At 38.2% G+C, this 17,283-nt stretch overlaps 1 protein-coding gene across 3 annotated transcripts in view; it reads right to left on the bottom strand.

Annotated features, from left to right (window-relative positions):
- The window catches only part of LOC145694598 (uncharacterized), an 81,058-nt gene that overhangs the window by 42,640 nt on the left and 21,135 nt on the right, over window positions 1–17,283 (bottom strand). For 2 of the 3 annotated variants that reach the window (XM_081770993.1, XM_081770984.1), the window contains exon 3: window positions 16,417–16,516. In XM_081770993.1, the coding sequence (XP_081627119.1) occupies window positions 16,417–16,500 (84 nt within the window). In that variant the 5' untranslated portion in view covers window positions 16,501–16,516. Of the gene's footprint in view, window positions 1–16,416; window positions 16,522–17,283 lie in introns of all 3 variants that reach the window. The other variant, XM_081770975.1, reaches the window with a different exon arrangement.

Raw genomic sequence — 17,283 nt, 5'->3', positions numbered from 1 at the left:
TATATGTATAACCTTAGGTTGGAGTGATTAAAACATGGTTATTTATTGCCTTAAAAATGTCGTTTTGTATCCTCGTCGCCAAAAGTGCCTTTACATCGCCGTGACGGGTATGTGACACCGCAGTACCCTAAGGAAGGGATGGTTGCATAAGAAATTTTGATTAATTTTGAAGAGTTTTTATTTTGACTAGGGAAATAACGTAGGTATAGGGAGTAAGGGGATAGATTTAAAGCATCAGTGCACTGTCATCTCTGAAAAGATTTGTATTCTCAGTTTTTCAAATTATTGTCTTATATGTTAAGTTAAAAACTGCTAACAACTGCTACTAGCGCTTTTGACTCTTCAGGAATTTACTACGACATGTTCGGGCTTGAATTATTTCATTCGCCTCACTGTAATTATTTTAAAATGGAAACTGATTACGCTGAACATGAATATGTTTAGTTGTCGTAAAGCAAGGGCCGTAATAAATGTAGATAAGGTTCTTATTATTATATAAAACACATAAGTATTTATTCCGTGTATAGAATAATATAATACAGTAACTAAGCAACATCATAATCACTAACGCCCGCAGGATTTTTTCTAACGGGGGGGGAGACCGATATAGAGTTTTTCGTTTTATTCCCTATATATATTAAGTTAACAGTCGTAACATTGATAACGTATATCGTCTTTCGCCGCTGTAACCTATTAGCCAGAACACTGATCTCCAGATATGATGTCCAAAGAAAAAATAAATTGATATGAACAGTGATGTGATTAATTTTACTGCGCCTTTACTCATACTTCTCCAGGCCCCCTACTCCAGGTATTTCAGGTGCTGCGTTATATATACGGTTCCATGTCAAAAGGGCCTGACAAAAGGGAAAAGACCGAAAGGCCAGAGTAAATATGGCCCGCAACAAAAGGACCCGAGTCGAAACGGCCCTGCTTCAAACGGCCCCGGGTTGAAAGGGGCACCGCTACAAAGGGGCCCGAGTCAAAATGGCCCATGTGAAAAGGACCCAGGTCGAAACGTCTCCGCAACAAAAGGGCCCAAGTCAATAGGGCCCGAGTGAAAACGACCACGCTTCAAAAGAGCCAGACCACAATGACCCCGTAACAAAAGTGCTCGAGTCAAAAGGTTTCCGCAACAAAAGAGCAGGAGTCAAAAGGGCCCGAATCAAAACGACCCTCATCAAAAGGGTCCATGACAAAAGGGCCCGAGTAAAAAGGGACTTGCCTCAAACGAGCCCGGCTGAAAAAGAGCCCTGCTACAAAAGAACCCGAGTCAAACGGCCCGGGCTAAAAGGCCTCCGCAACAAAAGGGCCCGAGTCAAAAGGGGCCGAATCAAAACAGCCCTCATAAAAAGAGCCCGAGTCAAAAGATACCCACGACAAAATAACCCGAGTCAAAAGGCCCCGGGTCAAAAAGGGGCATCGCTGCAAAATGGCCCGAGTCAAACGGCTCGGTGTCAAAAGGGCCCGGTTCAAAAGGTCTCCGCAAAAATGGGCACGAGTCAAAACGCCTTTCATGAAAAGGACCCGAGTTAAAAGGGTCCCACGACAAAAGGGCTCGAGTCCCAAGGGACTTGCGTCAAACGAGCCCGGTTCAAAAGGTCTCCGCAACAAAAGGGCCCGAGTCGAAAATGGCCGAAACGAAACACCCCTCATGAAAATGGCCAGGATCAAAAGAGTCCCGCTACAAAAGAGCCCGAGTCAAAACTTTCCCACGTCAAATGGGCCCGGGTCAAAAGGTCTCCACAACAAAAGAGCAGAAGTCAAAAGTGGCCCCTCTACAAAGGGCACGAGTCAAAACGGACCCGCAAAAAAAGGGCTTGGGTCAAACTTCTCCGCAAGAAAAGGGCAGGAGTCAAAAGGGCAAGAATCAAAAGAGCAGCGTCAAAAGGGTCCCACGACAAAAGAGCCCGAGTCAAAAGAGACCTGCCTGAAACGAACCCGGGTCAAAAGGTGCCGCGCTACAAGAGGGCCCGAGTCAAAATGGCCCTTGTCAAGATTGCTCGGGTCAAAACCTCTCCGCAACAAAAGAGTTTGAGTCAAAAAGACCCGAATCAAAACGCCCTTCATTTAAAGAGCCCGTGTCAAAAGGGTCCCACGACAAAATGACCCGAGTCAGAATGCCCCGCGTCCAGCGGGCCCGAATCAAAACAACTCTCATCAATAGGGCCCGAGTCAAAGTTTTCCAGTACAAAGGGGCTCGAGTCGCAAGGGCTCTGCGTCGAACGGGCCCGAGTGAAAAGGAGCCCCGCTACAAAAGTACCCGAGTCAAATGGCCCCCTATCAAAAGGGCCTGGGTCAAAAGGTCTACGCAACAAAAGGACCCGAGTCAAAAGGGGCCGAATCAAAACGCTCCTCATGAAAAGGGCCTGGGTCAAAAGAGTACCACGACAAAAGGGTCCGAGTCAAAAGAGCCCTGCGTCAAACGGACCCGAGTCAAAAGGGGGCCCGCTACAAAATGCCCGAGTCAAAACAGCCCCGCGTCGAAAGGGCCTAGGTAAAAGGGTCTCCGCGACAAAATGGCCCTGCATTAAAAGGGCCCGGGTCAAAAGGGATCTGCAACAAAAGGAGCCGAGTTATAAGGACGCTGCGTCAAAAAGGCCCGGGTCCAAAGGGTTCTGCGACAAAAGGGCCAGAGTCTGCATGAAACTTCGTCAAACGGGACCTTATCAAAAGGGGCACCACTACAATAGGGCACGGGTCAAAACGGCCAGGCGTCAACTGGGTGCGAGTCAAAAGGGTCCTGCGTCAAAAAGGCACAAGTCAGAAAGACCCCGCGACCAAAGGGCCCGGTAAATACGGTTCCACGTGTAAAAAGCTTGAGATCCAAGCAAGAGTGGAGATCAGGCATGCAAAAGAGGATTGTGTCCCCTTATTAAGTTAAAGTGTTTATGCAAATGAAGGAAATATATCTGTGGTTATTAATAACAAATAGGAAATTTGAATGATAATATTAGTTTTGTTTGCTTGTTGATCGTTTTGGAACAATCGCTATCGCTTAAGTCGTTCTCCATGAAAGTTTGCTTGCACTCCCGTCATAGGCGGACTGGGTGTATTAGGGCCTAGGCCGCGGTTACTATGGAGGGAGCTCAGACTATAACACCAATTTCTAAAATAACGTACAATCAGTGGCGCAACGAGCTATGCCCTCTCCGAAGCAAACATGGTCTATCTTATACAGCAGCGTTGCAGACAAATTTTGGTGAAATTTCAAAATAGATCAAAGCATAAATGAATATTGAATTAAGTCAAAGCACTGTACGAAAGGAGAAATACCCAGTGAAAGCCCCTGCATTAATTTCTTAGAGTAATAAATGTTAGTAAAGAGTGCGTCATTTTATGCAAAAATAAAGATGTTCAAAATATTTACTATAGCACAAATTTTAAAACTTGTAACCGTTAATAATAGGGAATTTGTGAATTGGAATTTTCATTTTAAGGTTTTTTAGCATGTTAATAATAAGGAAAACTGAATTGCTTGTGATGAGGAGAATTCAAAATTTTAATTTTGTCCACATCAAATGATGCAGCACGTCGTTTGCAGACTACTGTACTGGATATTCTTGGCCCCTCCCGAAATAAAATCCTGGTTGCGTCACTGCGTACAATGAACATCTGCGATGAGCCATCGCGTTGTGCAGTTGTAAATTCGTTGTTACTTGATAGTTTTTGCAAGCTATAATTTATCATTGGTCGTTGAAAATTTGATGTCACAGCAAGCACAGGATTTCCAGAAACAAACTTTCAAGATAATATTTTATAATTATTATTGCATTGCCACACGGGGTGTCTAAAATGTCCCCTGACACGGATAACTCTGTTGTTATCAGAGTTACAACAAAATGTAAGAGGGGAAACCGCCTACAAATATAATGTTTTTAATAGACAGTAACTTCATTCATTTATGTTGTGAGTCCGGGTGAATGATAACGTTGCATTTTCATGTAACATTGGGCGCATATAGAGTGTACAGCCCAAACGGCTTGTCCGATTTGAAAAATTCTTTCACTTTAGATTGAAAACATCATATTTGGAGACCGTTTCCCCGACTATATTTTGTTGTAACTCTGATAATAAGAGAGTTACCGTATGACACGGGACTTTTAAGACACTCTGTATAGTAGCTGAAACACTAAAAAAATAATAGCGAATAACTTTCACTATGGAATGAACAGGACAGCTTACTAAAAATTGTAACACTAAACAACTAATAATAACTTTTGACTGTGGAATGAACACGACAGTTTTACTGAAAATGATAAACACTGCTGAACCACTAAACAACTAATAATTTAAAAAGTTAAGATTCTTTGCAGTTCAGCTTATGAATCGCGGAGTTCCTGAATAACTTCGTTCACAGACACTAAATTTAACATGTCTCTTTCCATATTCATTAGCAAAAATGTGTCCAAATGTCTTCATACAAACTAGCTCTGAGATTTGTTTACTCTAACTTTAACTTAATCACCTTCCACTTTTGTTTAATCACCTTCCACATGTCACTTGTGTGCATGGTAGAGACAACGCATGTTTGTATACAATGTATAAATTATTAAAGCAACTAGACTGACGGAAATTGGTACAAAAGTTTCCCTGCACATGACAAACAATTTTTATACAAGGTGTTTGCAGCATCATTATCACTCTTACCGTGAATCCCGTCCAAAGATGTTCCATCTTCCATAGCATGCTCAGATGCATAATCATCATCATCTTCTACGGATTCAGGGGCATCATTCTCTTCAGGATCATCAAAAACGAGAACGTTTTGTGACAGTGAAATACGCGACAGAGAACTGCTGGAGCTCTTTGTATATTTTCTCCTGTTTTATATTTAGTTTTTTTTTTCGGAAGAACTCTGAAAGCTCTTGCAGATACACCATTCTTCTTGATTTCTGAAAAGTGCTTAGGTTCCAGTATTTGGAGTTCTTTCGGCTGCTGAAATCTATCACTGACACATGTAACAGCTGTATTCAGAATTTTCGTTGAAATTTTTTTTTATTCTGAATAAATCATTTTCACTTATATTTAAGTTCTTTTCCATTTCATCTGCTCTCCTGGCAGTTTCTTCTTATTTAAGATTCTTCTGTGCAAAAAGTCTTTTTCCATTGCTATCTCTACACCAGATTGCGAAAGCTGTTGATTTATTTTCACACAAAATATTTTTGTGTTTTCGTAAAGCATTAAACAGACATCTTTTGCCTCTATTTTCTTCTGAAGCTGCTGCTGCAAATTGTCTAGAAGTCTCCAGGTGGTAAGATAGTCCAATCCGTGAGACTGCGGGTATTTTGAAACAGGTTCCGTTTCCGTAAATAAGTCCTGAAACATAGAAGTCCTCATTACAGTGTTAAATTCTGTCCGTTTATTCAGCAAAGTTTAGCTTAAAATTTTCATTTCGCATTAAAACCCCTGTTCTGTACATCATCACTGAGGAACAATAAAAATGAAAGAAATCTTGATGATAGACAGTCGTCCTCGTCTTGGCTTCATGTTTCGTAGCGAAACTCATTAGTGTCCACTACTGCATTCAGTGCCTTGTTTCTGCTCCATCATCGTGTTGTACCAACTTGTTGAACTTTCCGTAGTCTGTCATGTCCCTCGTGGCTTGCATCAATCATTTTCTTACAAACATCCTTTCTTTTGTAGTATTCAGACAGAACATGGCACTGGTTTCAAATAAATTTGCAGCTTGAGGGATCTACTCAGTCGAATTTGTCATAACGAAATTAAGAGCATAAGCTATGCATTGAGTGTAAATGATTTCAGGATTATCCTTCTCCAGTAATGCTTTAACTCCTTAATAGCATCCACTGAAGTTAGCAGCTCCATCAAAAAAGCAACTTACAATATCATCACAAGCATCAAAACATTTTTGTCACAAAGTACTCTTTTGATTTCATTATAAGTTGATTGTCTTGTAGTATCACTGTTTACCACTGGCGTCTCTGGTATATACAATTTGGGGAGGACATCAAAGAAAGTTATGTAAATGGTACTATCTAGCCCAACCTGTTTATTATCTTTAATTCCATTTGTTACATTTCTGCTTACCTTCACGGACCCAGTGAGGCATATCAAGAACTCTGTTACACAGCCTGAATATTATGACAAATAAATATAATTATTATTATTTATATGTTATTCTGTCGTTAGTAAATAAATTAAATTAGAACAAAATATTGAATATTTTGTACTTCAAAATATTGGGGGGACGCGTCCCCCTCGTCCCCCCGCCAGAGACGCCCAAGCTGTTTACGACAACTACTAACAGCCGCTCAAATGCTTGACCGTTTATAACGCAGAGAATTACTATAGCCAGCTGATTAAGCCCTGAAACATCTTGGATAGAATTAACCATTATGTTGAAAATGCCCGCTTTCTTGGCTCTTCCACTGTTTTCTCCTGTTATTTTGTAAACTTTTTGATAGAAAATAAATTTTTAAAAATGCGCTGTTTTCCCATTTTTGAATTATCAAATATAGACCTACAAGGTGTATTAACATCCATAAAGAACCAATCAGCCTGTGGTTAAATATGAACCCAGCTACAAACTAGGCACCAGTCTTCAACCTTGAAAGGGCCGCAACTACCCAACATTATGAAAAAAGGTCCCAGGTCCCAACAGCTCAACATGATGAAAAACATGCCTATGACCGCAACTGCTCAATGAAATGAAAGAAGGGCCCCAACTGCCCAATATAATGAATAAAGGGCCCAGGGCCCCAACTTCTCAATGTAATGAAAGAAGGACCCATTTGTCCAATATATTAAATGAAGGGCCCAATGCCCCAGGTACAAACTAAATCACAGTTTCTGATAATAAAAAACCATAGTGAAAGATGGACCTAGCCACAAATCTAGTAACGAAAGGACCCTATTAAAAAAGATAACTTACTGATTGATGGAAGGGTGGAAGAGGAGTGTGTGTTGGTAGCATAATAACACTGAGCTACCGAATTATTTAGCTCTCTTTTGTTTTAGCTTTTCTTTCTCTTTCTTTCTTTATTCTTTCATCATTGTTTTCTTAGAGGGCCTAGGCCGCGATTGCGATCTAAGGGCCCTGGCCAGTCCGCCCCTAACTACCGTCTTTCTGAGTTTGTATTCTCGTAACATAGCCCAATCAAACTTTATCTATTGCTGACTTTTCCCTTACTTCTAAATTTCCATTTCTACTCCTGGATCAAAGTATAAAAATACATATTAGTATGAAAAATATTCTGTGGAAAACAGTTTAATTTTGCTGTGAGAAGACATGTGGATCTGTATACAGGGTTACTGAAAAGTATTGGGACAGAACAATACTAACGACACGTCAATTGCATTGATTTGGAGTGTGGTCACTATGGAAGGCATCTCGAATTCCGCCATATTGCATATCATACAATATTGTTTTAAATTTAAAATGTTATTATTTTACACTTCAACTTAGACTTGAATATTCCCACAAATGAGAATGTGAATTCATTTTTGACACTTCATCTGTTTGAGACAGGGTGTGCTATGTTTTACATATGTATCAAATAGGGAAAGTATTATGACAGGGCTGTAACAAAGAGACGCATAGACGGAGTAAAAGCAAATGTTACAATTTGCCATTGGTGTATAAACTGCGTTAAATGATTTAGTGCACATCATGGCAGCCATATTGAATTCCGAATATTGTATACCACACAATATTTTTAACTAGAAAAAGGTATGTGTTGAGTTTTGTTTAGAGTTTAACGTCCCGTTCAACAGCGATGTTATATGAAAAGAGGTATGTGTGTCACATAAATTGATGCTAGAATCTTCGTACAAACTACATTCATCGTCCGTTTCAAAAGCATCAGAGTCTACATTATTTATTATTTCCATAATTTCTCCGGACGAAAATACGCCACTATCATAAGAACCACGACTTGTCGCGGTGGTATTCATTAGGGATGGCCTTTTTAAAAAATCTGTTTTTCGATTTTCGGAAATTTCATTTCTCCTTTTTTTCGTTCGTTTTTCGAAAAAAATGTTTTTCGTTTTTCGGAAATTTTTTCGTCTTTCATTTTTCGAAAAAAAATGTTTTCCGTTTTTTCGAAAGATTTTTCGTTTTTCGAAAAAAAATCGTTTTTCGTTTTTTCGAAAAAATCGTTTTTCGAATAATTCGTTTTCCCTTTTTTGATGATTTTTCGTTTCTCGAAAAGTTTTCGGAATTCGTGGAATGATAATATGGGAGGAAATGGGAGTACCCCGGGAAAATACACGGACACGATGTTGTCTGCCACGAACTTACTTGGTCTGGGATCAAATGCACAAGAGGTAAGCGTTCTAACACTGAGCTACCGTGCTCCTTGAATTTGGATCTAATGAAAGGTTGAGTTGATTTTGAGTTTAACGTCCCGTTCAGCAGCGAAGCTATATGAGACGTGGACCTACTGATTAACGTAGAATCCGAACCACATGAGCTCCCGCCGGGAATCGAACCCGGGTCTCACACGCCAAAGGCGCGTACACTAACCGCTAAGCCACGGAGGAGCTTGATCTAATGAAAGGATAGTTTGTAGTGCCTACTATTGACGAAACTCATCCAATCACGACCAAAATTAGTATGGTTATGGACTGCAATGTATTTAGTACACATGTTAAATATTATGGTGTTTGGGACTTTGGTTCCAGAGTTATTGCTAATCAAATTTGTGTTTTAAGTTAGTGATATCAAGAAATTTCACTAAGTCGCATTTGATTAAACTCAAATGATCTTGACGAAAGTCGGTAGGATCGTAAATATTGACAAGCTTGGTATGCATGGAAGCTCATATAAAATATTATGATGTACAGACTTTTTGTTCCTGAGTTATTAGCTATCAATGTTAGGTTTGGAATCAGTGAAATCAAGAAATTTAAGGTTAAGCGCGAAAGAGCGCGAAAGATGGAACTCATCCAATTTTTACCAAACTTGGTAAGGTGGTAGATCTTGACGAGCTTAATAACTATAAAGGTAACCAAGAAAAATCTGTCGCTTTTTCACCCAACACCTTCAAACATCGATATTTAACCTAAGACATACCTGGAAGATCAAAAATAGTCTCCTTCTGCCAACGTTTTGGAAGGCCATGTATTCCATCGCGGTAGAACTTGGTGGGCCGTGAATCGAAAAAGGTATCAAGTGCATTTTGCACCTCTACTAGGGATTTCAACTGGTGTCCTCTAAGCTGATTGTCCAAGGAATGGAACAGGTGGTAATCGGACGGTGCAATGTCCGGGGAGTATGGCGGATGCAATAGTGTTTCCCATCCAAAGTGTAGAATGGTGTCCCGGGTTATCCTAGCCACGTGGGGCTTAGCGTTGTCCTGTAAGAGGAGGACCCCTTTGCGATTCAGAAGTGCTGGCTCCAGAGTCTTGAGTTTTTTTTTTTTTTTTTTTGAACACGGCTCAACTGCTGACAGTACACAGTTGCATTGATGCTCTGACTAGCCTGTAGCAGTATTTTTTTCTCAAAATACTGTTCAGAAAATTTGGACTTGAACTTAGTTAAATGAATAAATTTCATTAAAACGATATTGGCCAAAGTTGATATGTTCATAGACTTTAACAAGTCTGGTACGCGTGCGAGCTCAGCATGAAATATTGTGATCCACAGACCCTTGGTTCTCGGTTCTTGAGGGATATAAATTAGAAATAATAATTCACAAAGGTAAACAGTGTAAAATTTATATTTTACAGAATATTAAAAAATAATTATTTACTAGTGATTATTAATGTGTTATCGACAATATGGCATTACTGCTGAATCGACAATATGGCATTACTGCTAACCAATTTGAAAATCGAAAAATGGAGCAAAATATACTGCATTCGGTTATATTTGGTTGGATTACATTAAGTTACGTTAGATTATGTTATTAGGTGCGCAGTTTTACTATACGGATCCATAGTATAAGTAGGAGTAGCAGTAGTAGTAGGAGGAGGAGTAGGAGTAGGGGTAGTGATAGTAGTAGGAACGGATTAGAAGCCCCACAGGGGTTTGTTGGTTTCTGTTCTCGACATGAAATGGGCAAATTAAAGATTTGCTCAAATTTATCTATACATTTTACAATCTATGGATCCGTATAGTAAAACAAGTGTACCTCTCCGCGAAATAGTCCATCCGTCTCCACATACAGTGCCGCTTACAACATCAGAAACAACCAGCAAATACAATCACTATCTGAGCTTTTACTATTCCCCTTACCTGACTTTCAATCACTTTTCCTCATAAACTTAAATAAATTCTCCAATTGACCCGGTAAATTTTCTAAAATTAGTCCAGCGATACAGCAATTAGCCCGACATTATATTTTATAATGTAAAAAAAAGACTAACAAATTACCAAATAGAAGGATCCTGTATAAACTGATCGTGATAGTATCAGGCAACTCTGTCATAAATTGACTTTTAACAATTGATTTTAACAAAATATGAAACATGAAGTGATTATATGTACTGATACTAAAGACTTCTCACTAAGATCCCCCATTCATTTCTCTTATTTTCTATAACTAATTAAGTCAGTATCAAAAACAATTTGATTGCTTTCAAAAATAGGCAATTTAATACTAACAAAATACTATTGAATGGTTTATTTGTTCTAAAGATGTTTTATATACGGTAAGACAAAGAACTAAGTATCTGACTATAATAATCTCATCAAACGAGAATTCAAATTTTAAATAGGTGGGTCTTCGTTTTCGTATTAGTTTTTACTGCTACTAACTTCAGTAGAAGAATACTACTAAGATGAAATATTTTTTATTTGGTTGTTTGTTAAAGTTCAGCGTTCCTTTTCAGAATCGAGCAAAACTATACAAGACATACACCTACATTATAAAGTGGAATCCGAACCACCATAACACGTTCAATGTTTTCCCACTCGGGACCCTGTGCATCAAAGGAATACGCGCTAGCCACTAGACCAGTTGCAGGGCTTGAAATCTTTTCTTGGAATTATGAAATTATACATTGAAAAGAAACGTTTGTCGCTTCCTAGTACTTCTCTCGTTCTATGAGAAAAAAAGATTGTAACCAGAGATATAGTAAGTATTTATCACTTTCGGTTGCATTAAACTTAGAGATGGAAACTACCATTGTGGCACAGAATCCATATCAAAAACTGCTTCCGGCTATCGCCTTTTCTTTACTATGAAATCGGAAATGGTAGTTTCTCACTATTTCCGGTTTACATAGAGGGGTAGCAATCGATATGACAATCTTCGAATCCTGGATTCATATATATAAACATATCTCATTATCTCTTATTAGTTTTGCTCTATGGTGATCACTATTGAAATTAGAAGTGGTAGTAAATTTCTACCACAGGATAAAACTTGGAGATAGTCTATTGCGAAGGTACTGAATTCATGCTTGTCGCTATTACCATGATTGCTCTATGGTGATCAATACTGAAACCGGGAGTTGTGATCAGGGGAGGATCCAGGACGGACTTCTGGGGGGGGGGGTTGTAATACTGCTACTTAGAGCTATTTTTACGAGCTCCAACTCTGGGATGGGTTTTATTTATATATAAAATAGGAGTGTTCTCTTCTGGGGGGCGATCGACCCCTGGATCCCCCCTGATTGTGATACATTTTTCCTACTTCCTGTTTTTGTAGAGAAACAAATGAGTTTCGTTTCACAGTGTAAAACTGCGGGAGACTTGCAATCCATGCGAATTGAATATTCAAAACTTCAGTACAACAAGTAGCACAACTAAAACTCTTGGTTGGAATAGATTAATAAGATCAAAGATAGAATCTGTTCCTCGGATGCTGAATCCGCATCAAAAAGCCATTATTAGCTATCACTTATCGTTTTTGTTCTATGCCGATAAAGATTGAAAGCAGGAATGGCTAATTTGAACCACTTCCGGCTTGAATAGAGGGTTAAGGGAGAAGACGGAATCTATTTTTAGGATGCTGAATCGATTTCAGAAAACTTCTCAATATCTTTTATAGTTTTTGTTCTAGGAATATAAGTATTGGAACCGAAAGTAGTAGTAAATATCAAGCATTTCCGGTTTCAGAAGAGTGGTGCAGGTTATGAAGATATGTTCTCTTAAAACCCTGAACTGATTCCAGAAAATTGCTTGTCGCTATCTATTACAATTTTGTTTTATCGCGACAAGTGTTAACACCGGAAATGGTTAATTTGAACACTTTCGGTTCAAATAAAGTGTTAACGAAGAAGGTGGAATCTATTCTTGGGATGCTGGATTAATTTTTTTTTAAATGCATCTCGATATCTCTGACCGATTTTGCTCTATGGAAATTAGTATTACCTATAAAATCAAAAATAGTAATAAACTTCAACCATTTCTGCCTTTGTGGAGTGTTGTGGATTGTAATTGTATTTCCTCTTGAGAACCTGAATCGATTGTAGGTGAACCACTTGTCGCTATCTATTACCAATTTTGTTCTGTGGCGATTAATGTTGAAACTTGTAATCGTTAATTTGAACCACTTCTGGTGTGGATAGAGATCAAGGGAGAAGGTAGAGCCTATTCTTAGAACGCTTAGGCCTAGTCGATCGCGAAAAACCGCATCACTATTTCTTCAATCTTTTGCTTTATAAAAATCCGTATTGAATCCCTATTGAATGTACTAGTAAATTCAGCCACTTTCAATTTCGATAGTATTGTGCGTTGAGATGATATATAGCTTATATACTCTTGAGACGCTGTATAGATTAGTTTTTTTTAAAAAAAAAATACTTGTGGCTATCTATTACTATTTTTGTTCTATATCGATCAATGTTAAACCGAAAATGATTATTTTAAACAACTTCCGATCTGAATAGAGGATTAATGGAAAAGATACAGCTTTTTCTAGGTAGTTGAATCGATTGCCAATATCTACATCTGGATATCTCGTAATTCAGTATTAAAACCGGAAATAATAGTAAATATAAACAATTTCTGGTTTTGATTGAATGTTGTGGATAGTTGTATGTTGTCTTAAGACGCTAAATTGTTTGCAACAAATCGCTTCTCGCTATCTATTACTCTTTTCGTTCTATAGCGATACAAATTGAAACCAAAAATTGTATTAGAACCACTTACGGTTTTAAATGGAGGGTTAATTTAGGAGATCGAACCTTTTTAGGGGCTCTAAATCGACCGCAAGAAACGACTTCTCAATATTTGTTACTGTTTTGCTCTGACACCTCACGACAGACAGACGGACAAAGCCATTCTCAAGACTTTCGACACTTATGCATAGCTTAAGCTGCAAGTGTAATAAGGGCGAACATTGAATATATTCTTGGGACACTGAATTGGTTCTGGAAAACCGCGTCTTTCTATATGTTACCGTTTGTGTTCCGTGTTGATCAACAATGTAGCAGAAGGCGATAGATCTCTACCACTTCTGGATTATTAAATAAAAGTCAAATGCATTAGATGAATCAATTCGTGGGGCCGCGGTGGCTCAGTGGTAGAGCGTTCACCTCTGGTGCTTGGGGTCCCGGGTTCGATCCCAACCCCCGCCAAGTGAACTTTGTGGTGGACAAACACCGTGTGCGTGGGTTTTCTCGGGGTTCTCCCGTTTCCTCCCACTTTCTTCATTCCACCATTTCATTCATTACTCATCATCACCGTCTCCTTTAGCCTAACCGGCATACCCTGGGACGTAAAACTCAAAGATTTCATTTCATTTTTGAATCTATTCGTGTTGCAAACCTACATGTATGCTTCTCGCTATTTCTTGCCGCTCGTGCTCTGATACCAGCTGACAGACGAACGGATGGATAGGCAGACAGATGAACATAGCCCTTATATAAGACTTCCTATACGTATGCATAGTATACTATAGTTTGGAAGTACTAACAAATGAAATAAACTCAGTTTGTTTTACAAAAAATATCCGTTTTCCGTTTCTCGGTAGTTTTCGTTTTCCGGTTTTCGGAAAAATTTCGTTTTTCGTTTTTTCGAAAAAATTCGTTTTTCGTTTCTCGAAAAATTTTTCGTATTTTCGAAAAAATTTTCGTTTTTGAAAAATTCATTTTTCGAAAAAGTATTTTTCGAAAAAATGTGGCCATCCCTAGTATTCATAGCCGAAAGCTCAATTAAAAAGAGGAAGTGAATGCTACGCAAGCTACAAGAAGGATGTTGAAACAACGCTTCCACTGGCTAATAGAAAAAGGAAAACAAAAGTAGCTACAGGTTTTTGCCTTTTGAGTACTCATATCTTTTTGGAGATAAATGTTCTGACTAATAGGCTACAGTGGCGAAAGACGATATACGCTATCAATGATAAATGTTATGACTGTTAATATATATAGGGAATAAAACGAAAAATTCTATATCGGACTTCCCCTCCACCCGTTGGAAAAAATCCTGCGGGCGTTAGTGATTATGATGTTGCTTAGTTACTGTATTATATTGTTCTATACACGGAATAAATACTTATGTGTTTTATATAATAATGAGAACCTTATTTACATTTATTACGGCCCTTGCTTTACGAGAAACATTTTCACGTTCAGCGTAATCAGTTTCCATTCTAAAATAATTACAGTGAGGCGAATGAAATAATTCACGCACAGATTTAGGACTTAGAATAATGTCTTGCGAACATGTCGTAGTAAATCCCTGAAGAATAAAAAGCGCTAGTAGCAGTAATTAGCTTAGTCGTTTCCTATAGTCCCTTAGTGAATTACATGAATCTTACAGATGTTGTATCTCTTTCTTTCTCCTCTTTATACATCATGTCTGGAGATTAATGTATGCACAAATAGGCTACAGAGGCAATTTTAAAAAGTAAGATGATCTACGCTATCAGTGACAGATGTTGTGGTGTTTAACTTAACATATAAGGCAATAATACGAATCTTTTCAGAGACGACAGTGCACTGATGCTTCAAATCTGTGCCTTTACTCCCTATACCTACGTTATTTTCCTAGTCAAAATAAAAACTCTTCAAAATCAATCAAAATTTCTTATGCAACCATCCATTCTTTAGAGTACTGCGCTGTCACATACCCGTCACGGCGATGTAAAGGCACTTTTGGCGACGAGGATACAAAAAAATGATGGGACGCTTTCCTCTCAAGAAATCGAATGCTGAAAGACATCATTTGCTAGTGGAGGCGCATGGAGATCATGCTCTATCTGAAACAACTTGCAGAGAGTGATTCAGACGATTCAAAGATAACGATTTTGACAAAGAGTGTTCTGATCCACCGTAAAAGTTTGAAGATGGAGAATTATAGGCATTACTGTAAGAAAATTTATCTCAGACTCTTAAACAGTTTCTGAAACACTAATTGTTGACGCGTCAATTGTTAGTAATTGTTCAAAAGCAATGGGAACGATTTAGAAATTAGGAAAGTGGGTACACATGAATTGACAGAAAGAGATGTTGTGAAACGTTTAATCATTTGTAAATTTCTGCTTCAAAGACTAAAAAGGAAGTAGTTTCTGCCTCGAATTGTGACTGGTGATGTAAAGTGCATTCTTTACGATAATCCTAAGCGCAGTAAATCATGAATGCATACCGGCGAATCACCAACATTAACGCCACAATAGGATATTTATGGAAAGAAGGCCATGTTGTGCATTTAGTGGAATCAAGTCGGTTTAATCTATTATTAGCTGTTGTAATCGGGTCAAACGATTAATGCTGAACGCTACCGAATACAATTGAGGAGTTTGATGCATTAAGAGCGTAAGTCTGAAATATGCAGTTGGAGAAAAACGATGTTGAAAATTAGTTTTTTTTTTTTTTTACATAAAACAATGTATCTTAATATGCAGTATTTTATTCCGATATTCAATTGAAATTTTACCAGAAGGCTAAATAAGCATGGCAAAACCACAAATGGGTTTGATGCAAAAGTCGTTACGCCCTTATTACATCAAAGTCCTCAATTACTAAATTTGTATCGAGTTATCGAAGGAAAACGCCCGTAATATACCGAAAGACATGACAAAATTATTGTTCTCCATGACAATACCAGATTACATATTGCAAACCTAGTGAAGAAACCCTTAGAAAATTTCAATGGGATGCCTTATTACACCCACAATATTCACCAGACGCCTTCAAATTACCATTTGTTTCAGTCGATGTAGCATGGCCTTTCTGAATAACACTTCAGATCTTTTGAACATATAAAAAAATTGCTCATTGGGTAGATCGCCTCGAAAGGACCTTTTTTTTTTAAATCGTGGAATATATGGGTTATCCTAAAAGTGGTAAAAGATTGTAGCTTCCGGAGAACACTACTTTGAATAAAATAAGAGGTACCGTTCGTTTGAAATAAACATGAGCTTTTGTTGAAGAATGTAAAAATTGAGAATTAATTCAATACATTTCGTACGTATTGGCCTTTGAAAAAATAGCAGAAATTTATTACGTATTGGCCTTCGAAAAAATAGCAGGAATTTATATGTATGCAAGAACTATACTTACAAGTTGTGAAAATACTTTAACATCAAGGATCCGTGAAACCAACCGATCGAAAGAGCTGGAAGATGATACTTTAGATCCTTCCATGTTCACTGTACAATATCTAAACTGGACACAAAGAGAGAAAAAATACATATTAAATAATGTCTCTGAAGGAGTAATTCTCTATTAGATAAACAGAAGAGAGATAGATTATCGTACAATTTCAAAGGTAGAATTCTCAAAACTGACGAATAACTTGAAAATACAATGTAACGAATCGCAAAATTTATAATACAGGCCGAAGATAAAGGCCCAAGATAAATCGAATCCAAACAAACGTGATAATCATACGAACTGCAAGGCGATGTTATACAACTAGATCAAAGATTAAAAAAATAGACACATGCATTCTTCTATATCTACAAGTGCGTCTGGAAATGTTAAGCGTCATGTTCCATGCACAGATTAACCCGATGGATCATATTCAGTGCGACTTGCTGTAACTCATCCCGTTTGATGTTGGCGATGGCGTAATATATGTTACAATTCGTCAATGATTTGAAGATTATTTTGGTACACCTGGCCCTTTAGGTTGCCCTACAAATAAAAATCGCAACTGGATAGATCAAGAGACTTTGAAGCTCATAGATCTTTCGAGAGAATTTAGTCAGGTGAAAAAACAGTGTACTGCTTAAAAGTAATTGTGAGTTGTATATACTGTTGCGCTGTCTTGCTGCAGGAAATGTGTTAAGCGTCGTTCATCTGGTTTGAGTTGATCCACAAAGCGTTCTAAAATGTCGGCAATGTAACGCGTTGAGTTCACTGTGTTTCCGAAGATGTCACCAAATAACACGTTGAGTTCACTGTGTCTCCGAAGATGTCACCAAG

This window comes from Thermobia domestica, chromosome 1, assembly GCF_964235325.1.
Source record: "Thermobia domestica chromosome 1, izTheDome1.hap1.1, whole genome shotgun sequence".
In the NCBI taxonomy this organism is placed as follows: Eukaryota; Metazoa; Arthropoda; class Insecta; order Zygentoma; family Lepismatidae; genus Thermobia; species Thermobia domestica.
The sequence above is the reverse complement of the archived record's forward strand: the minus strand, read 5'-3'. Positions and strand labels throughout refer to the sequence as shown.